The 13,800-nt window shown below is 44.1% G+C and overlaps 1 protein-coding gene across 2 annotated transcripts in view; it reads left to right on the top strand.

Annotated features, from left to right (window-relative positions):
- The first annotated feature begins 3,567 nt into the window (after positions 1-3,567).
- Positions 3,568-13,800, top strand: part of LOC311149993 (activin receptor type-1B-like) — a 33,528-nt gene continuing 23,295 nt past the window's right edge. The window contains exon 1 of one of the 2 annotated variants that reach the window (XM_084187227.1): positions 3,568-3,733. In XM_084187227.1, coding sequence (XP_084043353.1) covers positions 3,670-3,733 — 64 coding nt within the window. In that variant the 5' untranslated portion in view covers positions 3,568-3,669. The remainder of the gene's footprint in view (positions 3,734-13,800) is intronic. The other variant, XM_084187226.1, reaches the window with a different exon arrangement.

Genomic DNA, 13,800 nt, shown 5'->3' with positions numbered 1-13,800 from the left:
TTTCATTTGTCTGTGGATGCATATTTGTAATCCTACTCAAATTGGTTTAAATGTGTTTCTATACTGCTCACCTCACACTGAAATGTAATTTGAATTAGTCTACTAAAAGATGAGTTAGGCTACTAAAAGCTGTTATGCTGGTAGGGAAAAAGAATATGCAGTTATATAGTTGTCCACCAGAGGGTACAAGACACTAAATTGTCGACTCCACTGAATGATCCTTTTGGTTCAATGGAGTGGTCTTCAGCTATAGGTTTTTTAGCATAGGTCTATAGTCCAATACAATCAACAACTATTATGAAAATATGCATATTTTTGCATATTCACTTTGTCTTCCATTTTAGCTTTTTTTTTATTCAGATGTTATTTTTAAGTCAGTTGGCATTGTGAATGACAGGTTTTATAAGCAGTCTGTTCTATGCCAGGGCAGGAAGCCACTCCCTGAGGAGCTATCAGCAGATAGTTCAGACCCGTGAATCACAATTCAGGAAGAGACTACAGAGGTTTATGATCATATTATATTTCATCCAGACTTATATTTACTCTTATGCAAATACATATACAGCACTTTTGTAGAGAAATGGAAATATCTAATGGGAATTTTTATGGGACAAACTCTTGCTTATGCACAAACAGATACGCTTACATTCACACACAGAGGCCTGCATACACAGACATATATGTACACATACGCACACATGCATGCAATCAGTGTGTGTGTGTGCATACATGTATCTGTTTGTGTTACAGTTAGAGATATATTTCTCTCCCAGCTATTTTCTTTTTTGACCTAGTTACAAAACTGCCCAAATGTGGTGTTAGTGAGGTGTGAAAGAGGCAGCTCTAATTCGGCCACCATATGTTTTCACCATGTCTGGAGGCTCTCTATTTGTTTCTACAAAGATTTTCCAAATGAATCAGTGTCTATTCCTGCCAGTCAACATGAGCTGATAACACTGTGTATAAGTGTGGACAGAAATTGACTCCAGTCGGTCCTTCCCTTCATCTAGTCCTCTGTAGCTCAGCTGGTAGAGCACGGCGCTTGTAACGCCAAGGTAGTGGGTTTCGATCCCCATACACAAAAATGTATGCACGCATGACTGTAAGTCGCTTTGGATAAAAGCGTCTGCTAAATGGCATATTATTATTATTTTATTATTATCTACAATATCAATGCCTCAGTTACTGTATCTGTCTGGCTGGTGTTGACCAAACTCCAGAGAGATAATACTCCCTCCATGCCCGAGTCAGTCTGGTTATTTTTAACACTGTAGACAGTGTCGTTCAAGTATCAGAGGCCAAGCTCCGCTGAAAGGGGGGTCTTCTTCTCTGTGTAGTCCTATCCAGCCGCTGTGGGCCAATTCCAAATCGCTTGGCTGGCTTTGATAGGAGGATTCAACCAGCAGACAGTTTGTGTGAGTGTGTGTGCACTGAAGAAATAAGCAGATAAATTGGGACAGCTCAATAATTTATATAAGGCTGCTGTCTAAAGAGACTACCGGTAAGCAGACACTATTAGACTTCAGGACAGAGCAGAGAGCACAGTACTAGCAAAGGGCCAGGTAATAACAACAGGACGAGACAGAGCTATATATACACAGTGCATTGTTGTATGTTACAGCCTTATTCTAAAATTGATTAAATTGTTTTTTCCCCCCTCAATCTATACATAGTACCCCATAATGACAAAACAAAAACAGTTTTAGATATTTTTGCAAAAAAAAATATAACAAAATATGGATACATTTACATAAGTATTCAAACCCTTTACTCAGTACTTTGTTGAAGCACCTTTGGCAGCAATTACAGCCTCGAGTCTTCTTGGGTATGACACTACAAGCTTGGCACACCTGTATTTGGAGTTTCTCCCATTCTTCTCTGCAGATCCACTCAAGCTCTGTCAGGTTGGATGGGGAGCGTCGCTGCACAGCTATTTTCAGGTCTCTCCAGAGATGTTCGATCGGGTTCAAGTCCGGGCTCTGGCTGGGACTCTCAAGGATATTCAGAGACTTGTCCCGAATCGTTTTCTTGGCTGTGTGCTTAGGGTCAATTGTCCTGTTGGAAGGTGAACCTTTGCCCCAGTCTGAGGTCCTGAGCGCGTTGGAGCAGGTTTTCATCAAGGATCGCTCTGTACTTTGCTCCGTTCATCTTTCCCTCGATCCTGACTAGTCTCCCAGTCCCTGCCGCTGAAAAACTTCCCCACAGAATGATGCTGCCACCATCATGTTTCACCGTAGGGATGGTGCCAGTTTTCCTCCAGACGTGACGCTTGGCATTCATGCCAAAGAGTTCAATCTTGGTTTAATCAGACCAGAGAATCTGAGAGTCCTTTAGGTGCCTTTTGGCAAACTCCAAGCGGGCTGTCCTGTGCCTTTTACTGAGGAGTGGCTTCCATCTGGCCACTCTACCATAAAGGCCTGATTGGTGGAGTGCAGCAAAGATGGTTGAACTTCTGGAAGGTTCTCCCATCTCCACAGAAGAACTCTGGAGCTCTGTCAGAGTGACCATCGGGTTCTTGGTCACCTCCCTGACCTAGGCCCTTCTCCCCCGATTGCTCAGTTTGGCTGGGCGGCCATCTCTCGGAAGAGTCTTGGTGGTTCCAAACTTCTTCCATTTAAGAATGATGGAGGCCAATGTGTTCTTGGGGACCTTCAACGCTGCAGAAATATTTTGGTACCCTTCCACAGATCTGTGCCTCGACACAATCCTGTCTCTGAGCTCTACGGACAATTCCTTCGACCTCATGGCTTGGTTTTTGCTCTGACATGCACTGTCAACTGTGGGAAGTTATATAGACAGGTGTGTGCCTTTCCAAATCATGTCCAATCAATTGAATTTACCACAGGTGGATTGCAATCAAGTTGTAGAAACATCTCAAGGAGGATCAATGGAAACAGTATGCACCTGAGCTCAATTTCGAGTCTCATAGCAAAGGGTCTGAATACTTATGTAAATACATTTGCTAACATTCTAAAAACCTGTTTTCGCTTTGTCATTATGGGGTATTGTGTGTAGATTGATGAGGGGAAAAAAATTTGATTAACTTTTAGACTAAGGCTGTAAGGTAACAAAATGTGAAAAAAGTCAAGGGGTCTGAATACTTTCCGAATGTACTGTACCAGTTGGCCAAATGCATCCTGGAAGGAGCTGACCACTTCTTCTAGGAGAGTGAGTGTATGTAAATCTCTCTGACTAAATGATCTTTCACTGAATCTTCTAATACGTCTCTGCCCAAAATAGAAATGTAAACGTATGTGCCCTGATATACCTACATTATGTGACAAATAGTCCAGTCAGGTAATTGATCTGCCTATAGCCCGAATTTTAGGCTATCGAAATTATTATTTTTTAAACCATTGCCTAAAAGCAATGCAGTCAGAATATAAAACGTAATCTGCTGCACAGACAACCCTATCAGACTAGGGTCTTCTACCACAACAAAGGGTCTGAAACGGGTCTTTTTCTAAACCACAGAAAGCCCTTGAAACGGGTCTTTTTCTAAACCACAGAAAGCCCTCCCCTTTAAAATCGACGTACCGCCCTTTAATAACTACGCCGCCTGTAGCACTTCAACTGGCTGGCTGGCGGCGGCGGCTGTATGGTTTGTGGTCAGGTCTGACCGTGGTGTTGACAGTACCACACTCCAAATGCGATGGGAATGCTGAAGGAATGGCTTTAAAACGAATTGTACTCACGTTACTGGCCCTGGTTGGGTTAGTAGCCATTGGTGATGGTAAGTGAAATAGTTACATGTGCCCTCTTTGGTTTTTGTCTTCGTGTGTTTTTTGTTTGTTTAACAGGAGGGTGGCTGGCATCGCCTGTCGATCATCATGGCGTTGCCTGTCTGGGATTTGTAAACCACGGCTAGCTTGCCAACATAAATCACATTTACACATTGAAGCTAGCGCTGCTTGTTAAACTCGTTGAATAACGCTGCCGAAGAGATACGGCCCGTGTATTTGTCATCCGGAAGCTCACGTAACGTTAACTAAATAGAAAATGTGATTTAACGTGTCGAACAAAACATCGTTGCATCTGGTGCTAGTTGGCTAGCTAGTTTGTTAACCAGGTGTGCACGAAGTGGCCAACAATGTAGTGTGTTGATAGCGTGTGAATTTCGATATCGCTTCATTTTTTGTGTTCAGATGGGTATACTACAGAACAGGATCAATAAGTTCGCCAGCTAACTTGCCTAAATATTCTGAAATATGTTATTTTTTGGGAAAGGTAAGCTTGAAATGGACATGGTCTAATTCAGGGTTTCCCAAACTCGGTCCTGCGCCCCCCGTGCACGTTGTTTTTTGCACTACACAGCAGATTGAAATCAAAATGTATTTGTCACATGCGCCGAATACAACAGGTGTAGACCTTACAGTGAAATGCTTACTTAGAAGCCCTTAACCAACAATGCAGTTTTAAGAAAGAATACCTACAAAAAATAATAAATAAAACTAACAAATAATTAAAGAGCAGCAGTAAAATAACAATAGCGAGGCTATAAACAGGGGTTACTGGTACCGAGTCAATGTGGGGGGAGCCGGTTAGTTGAGGTAATATGTACATGTAGTTAAAGTGACTATGCATAGATAATAAACCGAGAGTAGCAGCAGCGTAAAAGGGGGAGTAGGGGGTAGAAGCTGTCTAGAAGCCTCTTGGACCTAGACTTCGCACTCCGGTATCGCTTGCCTTGCGGTAGCAGAGAGAACAGTCTATGACTAGGATGGCTGGAGTCTTTGACAATTTTTAGGGCCTTCCTCTGACACCGCCTGGTATAGAGGTATATGGTATAGACACCGCCTGGTATATGGGGCGGCAGGTAGCTTAGTGGTTAAGAGCGTAGTGCCAGTAACCGAAAGGTCGCTGGTTCTAATCCCCGAGCCGACTAGGTGAAAAATCTGTCGATGTGCCCTTGAGCAAGGCACTTAACCGTAATTGCTCCTGTAAGTCGCTCTGGATAAGAGCGTCTGCTAAATGACTAAAAATGTAAAATGTAAATAGAGGTCCTGGATGGCAGGAATCTTGGCCGCAGTGATGTACTGGGCCGTACGCACTACCCTGTGTAGTGCCTTGCGGTTGGAGGCCGAGCAGTTGCCATATCAGGCAGTGATGCAACCAGTCAGGATGCGCTCAATGATGCAGCTGTATAACTTTTTGAGGATCTGAGGACCCATGCCAAATATTTTCAGTCTCCTTAGAGGGAATAGATTTTGTTGTGCCCTCTTCACGACTGTCTTGGTGTGCTTGGACCATATTAGCTTGTTGGTGATGTGGACACCAAGAAACTTGAAGCTCTCAACCTGCTCCACTACAGCCCCGTCGATGTGAATGGGGGCGAGCTCGGTCCTCTTCTTTTTCCTGTAGTCCACAATCATCTCCTTTGTCTTGATCACGTTGAGGGAGAGGTTGTTGTCCTGGCACCACACGGCCAGGTCTCTGACCTCCTGCCTACAGACTGTCTCATCGTTGTCGGTGATCAGGCCTACCGCTGTTGTGTCATCGGCAAACTTAATGATGGTGTTGGAGTCGTGCCTGGCCATGCAGTCATGCGTGAACAGGGAGTACAGGACAGGACTGAGCACGCACCTCTGAAGGGCCCCCGTGTTGAGGACCAGCATGGCGGATGTGTTGTTACCTACCCTTACCACCTGGGGGTGCCCCGTCAGGAAGTCCAGGATCCAGTTGCAGAGGGAGGTGTTTAGTCCCAGGGTCCTTAGCTTAGTGATGAGCTTTGAGGGCACTATGGTGTTGAACGCTGAGCTGTAGTCAATGAATAGCATTCTCACATAGGTGTTCCTTTTGTCCAGGTATGGAGCGCAATAGAGATTGCATCATCTGTGGATCTGTTGGGGCGGTATGCAAATTGGAGTGGGTCTAGGGTTTCTGGGATAATGGTGTTGATGTGCGCCATGACCAGCCTTTCAAAGCACTTCATGGCTACAGACGTGAGTGCTACGGGTCGGTAGTCATTTAGGCAGGTTACCTTAGTGTTCTTGGGCACAGGGACTATGGTGGTCTGCTTGAAACATGTTGGTATTACAGACTCGGACAGGGAGAGATTGAAAATGTCAGTGAAGACACTTGCCAGCGCATGCTCGGAGTACACGTCCTGGTAATCCATCTGGCCTTGTGAATGTTGACCTGTTTAAAGGTCTTACTCACATCGGCTACGGAGAGTGTGATCACGCAGTCGTCCGGATCAGCTGATGCTCTCATGCATGCTTCAGTGTCACTTGCCTCGAAGCGAGCATAGAAGTCATTTAGCTCATCTGGTAGGCTCGTGTCACTGGGCAGCTCGCGGCTGTGCTTCCCTTTGTAGTCTGTAATAGTTTGCAAGCTCTGCCACATCCGACGAGCGTCGGCGCCGTTGTAGTACGATTCGATCTTAGTCCTGTATTGATGCTTTGCCTGTTTGATGGTTCGTCGGAGTGCATAGTGGGATTTCTTATAAGCTTCCGGGTTAGTCCCGCTCCTTGAAAGCGGCAGCTCTACCCTTTAGCTCAGTGTGGATGTTGTCTGTAATCCATGGCTTCTGGTTGGGGTATGTACGTACAGTGACTGTGGGGATGACGTCATCAATGCACTTATTGATGAAGCCAGTGACTGATGTGGTGTACTCCTCAATGCCATCGGAAAAATCCTGTAACATATTCCAGTCTGTGCTAGCAAAACAGTCCTGTAGCTTAGCATCTGCTTCACCTGACCACTTTTTTTATTGACTGAGTCACTGGTGCTTCCTGCTTTAGTTTTTGCTTGTAAGCAGGAATCAGGAGGATAGAATTATGGTCAGATTTGCCAAATGGAGGGCAAAGGAGAGCTTTGTACACGTCTCTGTGTGTGGAGTAAAGGTGGTTAGAGTTTTTTTTCCCTCTGGTTGCACATTTAACATGCTGGTAGAAATGAGGTAAAACGGATTTAAGTTTTCCTGCGTTAAAGTCCCCGGCCACTAGGAGCGCCGCCTCTGGATGAGCGTATTTTTGTTTGCTTATGGCTGTATACAGCTCATTGAGTGTGGTCTTAGTGCAAGCATCGGTTTGTGGTGGTAAATAGACAGCTACGAAGAATATTGATAAACTCTCTTGGTAGATAGTATGGTTTGCAGCTTATCATGAGATACTCTATCTCAAGCGAGCACGTTCCAAGTGGAAGCAGGCAAGGGTGCGACAAAAGCCATCCATTCCAAGTGGGCAACTGAAGCCTGCAATTTTGGGCGTTCCTGCATGTGGGCACTCCTTGCTAGGTAGTGGGAGCGACACCAGTAGACAGTGTCCTTTGCTCCCACCTGCCATCACCGGTGGGGCGAAGGACACTGTCTAGTTTGCTAGTTAGCGAGCACACGGTGTCGCCCCCTCCTGCTGTATACCCAAGAAAACTCCTGCTATGGGGCCACCCCCACTGTCTGCTCAGAGCAGCTGATGACCAAATCCAAAACATAATGGTGGTCCTCTGTAGCTCAGTTGGTAGGGCAAGGCGCCAGGATAGTGTGTTCAATTACCGGGACCATCCATACATAAAAAGTATGCAAGCATGACTCTAAGTCGCTTTGGATAAAAGTCTTCTAAATGGCATACTATGATAAATTAATATATCTGGATTGGAATTTGGCATATGGTGTACCTAGTCTGTAGCTACTAGCTAGACCTGTTTGTGCCTGTGTACTGGCTTGTTGGTGCTTAACTTTTTGAAAGGGTAAAGTATGTTCACCTAACCTACTGAAAGAAGCTGATGTTTCTTTCTTTAGATTGAGAATCATTGCACATTACTTCACTTGGGACATTATATGGAACCGTTGCAGAGAGTGTTGGGCCAGCTCCCAGTAATTTTTCTCTCTGTGTGATCTCTTCTCTACATGTAAAGACATTTCCCTTGTTGCAACTTGCCACTCACAGAAAATGAAAACAATAACTGAGAAAGTTAACCCTATCTGCCAATGTCAATAGCCTCAAGTCTGCTGCCACCCATTAGTTTAGTTATGTTAAGTGACCCATTCCGCTTCCAAGAATCAGAGAGCAACATTACATTCCTCCCTCATCCGGCCGGGTTTAGATAAGGACATGATCCAATTTGATTAGTCACATTCTTTCCTTCAATATTCACAGTTTATTTTTTTTATTTTTTTAAATAGACACAGTGTTGAAGTGAGATGGCGGGAGGGTTAGATAAGTGGAGGGTTAAAGGGATGGGCTCAGGGATTGAACCCTGGTATCACCACTAAACCAAACTCCAGAACTGGTCTGTTTTTAAAAATTACTTTATGGGAACATATGACTGGGATAGGCTGGGATGCACCTGAGTTGAAGTCAAACGTAGCTCTCAAGCACTAGTAAGTTCTCTAGGACCAGTGAGAGTTGAGGAGGTTTCTCTGGCTCAGGGTTTCAGGTGTTGTCCAGTTGGGCTGTGGCTGCTGTGTGAAGAGGGGCCCATGCGGCTCAGTCTGGAGCCACACTTTCACACCACATAATGGATTATGCCATAGCAAAGCTGAAACTAAAACCAGACAAACCCAAAGGTACGGAGCTCGTAGGGTAAGAGTTGAATACCCCTGGACTAGGACTACTACTGGTGGGTCTTCTGGTCTGTGACAGTGCGTCTTTACTCACAGGGTCGCCATGGCTCACGGATTGCTGGTTTCATCTCACGTTGATGACATTGGAACTGACCAATCATTAGCCTCGTTGTTATGAAGCCTACATGCCTTTGTGACTTAACTAGGTGCCAGAGTTGACTGAATAAAATGGATGTGCAATGTGATATGTGCACTGTCTGTGAGCCAGAGATACACTGCCGTGAGGCAGGGCGCGTCTCTCCTGCTTTCTATCTGGCTCCTCTTGTCTCTCTCGCCTTTTGCTTTCCCTCTCTCTGTCTTACTCTTTCTATTGCTTTCTCTCTTATCTCTCTCCATCCCCCCCACTTCAACATTCACATACTTTAGCCTATAGTGGACCTGGCTGACCCATTGCAGACTTATCTGCTCAATGTTATGTCATCCAACTTACAGTGCCTTCAGAAAGTATTCACACCCCTTAACTTATTCCATATTTTGTTACAACCTAAATTCAAAATGGATAAAATATATTTTTTCCCACACCAATCTGCACACAATACCCCAGAATGACAAAGTGAACAATGTTTTTAGAATGTTTTGCAAATTGATTGGAAATGAAATGCAGACATTTCTCATTTACATACAGTACCAGTAAAACGTTTGGACACACCTACTCATTCAAGGGTTTTTCATTTCTTTTTACTTTTTTCTACATTGTAGAATAATAGTGAAGACATCAAAACTATGAAATAACACATATGGAATCATGTAGTAACAAAAAAAGTGTTAAACAAATCAAAATATATTTTAGTTTCTTCAAAGTAGCCACCCTTTGCCTTGATGACAGCTTTGCACACTCTTGGCATTCTCTCAACCAGCTTCACCTGGAATGCTTTTCCAACAGTCTTGAAGGAGTTCCCACATATGCTGAGCACTTGTTGGCTGCTTTTCCTTCACTCTGCGGTCCAACTCTCCCCAAACCATCTCAATTGGGTTGAGGTCGGGTGATTGTGGAGGCCAGGTCATCTGATGCAGCACTCAATCACTTTCCTTCTTGGTCAAATAGCCCTTACACAGGCTGGAGGTGTGTTGGGTCATTGTCCTGTTGAAAAACAAATGACAGTCTCACTAAGTGCAAACCAGATGGGATGGCGTATTGCTGCAGAATGCTGTGGTAGCCATGCTGGTTAAGTGTGCCTTGAATTCTAAATAAATCACAGTGTCACCAGTAAAGCACCATCACACCACCTCCTCCATGCGTCACGGTGGGAACCACACATGCGAACATAATCCGTTCACCTACTCTGCGTCTCACAAAGACACGGCAGTTGGAACCAAAAATCGCATATTTGGATTCATCAGACCAAAGGACAGATTTCCACTGGTCTAATGTCCATTGGGTGTGTTTCTTGGCCCAAGCAAGTCTCTTCTTATTATTGGTGTCCTTTTAGTAGTGGTTTCTTTGCAGCAATTCGACCATGAAGGCCTGATTCACACAGTCTCCTCTGAACAGTTGATGTTGAGATGTGTCTGTTACTTGAACTCTGTGACGCATTTATTTGGACTGCAATTTCTGAGGCTGGTAACTCTAATGAACTTATCCTCTGCAGCAGAGGTAGCTCTGGATCTTCCATTCCTGTGGCGGTCCTCATGAGAGCCAGTTTCATCATAGCGCTTGATGTTTTTTGTGACTGCACTTGAAGAAACTTTCAAGGTTTTTGAAATGTTCCGTATTGACTGACCATGTCTTAAAGTAATGATGGACTGTAATTTCTCTTTGCTCATTTGAGCTGTTCTTGCCATAATATAGACTTGGTCTTTTACTAAATAGGGCTATCTTCTGTATACCACCCCTACCTTGTCACAACACAACTGATTTGGCTCAAACGCATTAAGAAGGAAATACATTCCACAAATGTAACTTTTAACAAGGCACCTGTTAATTGAAATGCATTCCAGGTGACTGCGAATCTCAAGTATAAAATATATATATATGTTTAACACTTTTTGGTTACTATCTGATTCCATATGTTATTTAATTGTTTTGATGTCTTCACTATTATTCTACAATGTGGAAAATAGTAAAAATAAAATAACCCTTGAATGAGTAGGTGTCCAAACTTTTGACTGGTACTGTATATCTGGGGAAGGGCAAAAAACAATTACTATGGTTTTGAAAGTTTCCAAGAGCACAGTGGCCTCCATTTTGGAAATGGAAAAATTATATGGAACTACCCAGACTCTGCCTGGAGCTGGCCGTCCGACCAAAGTGAGCAACTGGGCAAGAAGGACCTTGTTCATGGAGATGACCAAGAACCCAATGACCACTCTACAGAGTTCCTTGGCTGAGATGGGAGAACCTGCCAGAAGGACAACAGTCTCTACAGCACTTCACCAATCTGGGCTTTATGGGAGAGTTGCCAGATGAAAGCTACTCCTGAGAAAAGGCACATGACGGCACGCCTGGAGTTTGCAAAAAGGCATGTGAAAGACTCGGATCATAGGGCACAATATTCTGTGGTCTTATGAGACCAATTTAACTCTTTGTCCTGTCTGGATAGAACCAGGCACAGGTCATCACCCTTCTAACAACATCCCTACCATGAAGCATGGTGGTGGCAGCATCATGCTATGGGGATGCTTTTCTGCATCAGGGACTGGGAGACTGTTAAGGATAGAGGGAACACTGAATAGAGCCACGAGTGCAAACTACCTTAGACTGGGGCAACGATTTCCACACGTTCCAACAGGACAATGACCCCAAGCATACAGCCAAAGCAACACTGGAATGGCTTCAGAACAAGATTGTGAAAGTCCTTAAGTGGCCCAGTCAAAGCCCAGACTTCAATCCCATTGAACATCTGTGGAAAGACTTGAAGATTGTTGTTCACCGCCACTCACAATCTAATTTAACAGAGCTTGAGAAAATCTGCAAGGAAGAATTGGAGAAAATCCCCAAATCCGGATGTGCAAAGCTGATACAGACCGACCCAATACGACTCAGAGCTGTAATCGCCGCCAAAGCTGCTTCTGCAAAGTATTGGCTCGGGTGTAAATGTTTATGTAAAAGTATTTTTGTATCAATCAATTATACTGAACAAAAATATAAATGCAACATGTAAAGTGTTGGTCCCATGTTTCATGAGCTGAAATAAAAGATCCCAGAAATGTTCCATGCACACAAACATTTTCTCTCATTTTGTTTACATCCCTGTTGGTGAGCATTTCTCATTTGCCAAGATAATCCATCCACCTGACAGGTGTGGCATATCAAGAAGCTGATTAAACAGCATGATCATTACACAGGTGCACCTTGTGCTGGGGACAATAAAAGGCCACTCCTAAAATGTGCAGTTTTGTCACACAACACAGATGTCTCAAGTTGAGGGAGCGTGCAATTGGCATGCTGACTACAGGAATATCCACCAGAGCTGTTGCCAGAGTATTTTATGTTCATTTCTCTTCTATAAGCTGCCTCCAGTGTTTTAGAGAATTGGGCAGTACGTCCAACCGGCCTCACATCCGCAGACCACGTGTAACCACGCCATCTAAGGACCTCCACATCCGGCTTCTTCACCTGCGGGATCGTCTGAGACCAGCCACCCGGACAGCTGATGAAACTGAGGAGTAGTTTTGTCTGTAATAAAGCCCTTTTGTGGGGGAAAAAGTCATTCTGATTGGCTGGGCCTGGCTTCCAAGTTGGTGGGCCTTTGCCCTCCCAGCCCCACCCATGGCTGCGCCCATGCCCAGTCGTGAAATCCATAGATTAGGACCTAATTCATTTTATTTCAAGTGACTTATTTCCTTATATGAACTGTAACTAAGTAAAATCTTTGAAATTGTTGCATTTTGTTCAGTATAGCTACATGATCTAAAAACAAGTTTTCACTTTGTCATTATGGGGTATTGTTTAAGATAGGGGGGAAAAAAAGAACATTTTTTAAAAATTCAGGCTGTAACAACCAAATGTGGATTAAGTCGAGGGGTATGAATTCTTTCTGAAGGCACTGTATGAATTCCTTCTGCTGCCCACTGTGCCAGTAACCTGAAGGGCTATACAGCTAGTCTGGCTTCTGTTTCCTTCAGGGTTCTCACGAGGTGCTTAAAGTACTTGAATTCAAGTACTGGAATACTTTGAAAAGCAGACATTTTCTCAAGTCGGTACTTCAAAAGTAGTTTAATTAAAATGAGAGTTGAACAGATAATGATCAAATATGTTTATGAAAAAGATTAGAAAAATGTATTGGTCTTGTGAATTAATTTCCAGGCGGACTACAGAGTTTTGTTTCGCGCTGTGGCTGCCAGGCGAGCTCGCTCATTCCACCCACACTGCCACTCAGCCAGGCAGGTACAGAACTGACTGATTAGGCGTCGCCAAATGTCACATCGATAGCTAAAATGCCGGGCAAATGTAGAGCCAATTCTGCCTTTTGTGCGTATGGAAAATTTCTGGGATCTTTTAACACTTTACATGTTGCGTTTTATTTATATTTTTGTTCAGTATAGTTTACCCACCTTTTTTTACCACTACATCACTGGACCCAACCAACCCACACCGTGTAAGGTGCAGAAATGCGTCAGACTGACATTGCGAGCATGGGTGAATCGGCCCTGAAGAGCCACATGAAAGGGGAAAGACACAACACTGCATCCTGCGCAGGCGCCAGTTCTACATTGTGACTTTTTTTCTCTCCAACAACCTCCAGAGCTTTTTTGCCAATCGCAGCATTCACGGGGCGCCCGCGATATTCCGGTTTTAACAAGTGGCAGCCGTGCTACTGCCATTCAGGTGGCCGTTCCGTTTTCCACACAGCCCACCCGCCCTTCTACTGACCGGTGACACTAAAGCTGCCAGTCGGAAGGGAGACGCTTTCTCCTAGCTATTAAGTAGTAGATTCCCAAATGCCCAATTAAAAAGGGACTAAGCTAGAATTGTGTAGTAATGCGAATAGGAAATGTGTGTTCACCAGTAGGCATGTCCCAAAACTCTGCTCATCACTACTCAAATTACAAAATCATCAGTACTAACTTACCACTCATGTTTGTAGTAAATAAGTAGTAAAACACATATTATTGAGTAGAACTTGTAAAGTAGTGATGAATACCAAGTTTTCTTTTTTTTTTTTAATGAAGTTTGGGGCGGCAGGTAGCTTAGTGGTTAAGAGCGTTGTGCCAGTAACCGAAAGGTTGGTGGTTCTAATCCCAGAGCCAACTAAGTGAAAAATCTGTCTGTGCCCTTGAGCAAGGCACTTAACCCT

Source organism: Coregonus lavaretus (assembly GCF_964263955.1).
Source record: "Coregonus lavaretus genome assembly, chromosome: 22".
Classification (NCBI taxonomy): Eukaryota; Metazoa; Chordata; class Actinopteri; order Salmoniformes; family Salmonidae; genus Coregonus; species Coregonus lavaretus.
Note: the sequence above shows the minus strand (reverse complement) of the source record. Positions and strands in the feature narration are given on the sequence as shown.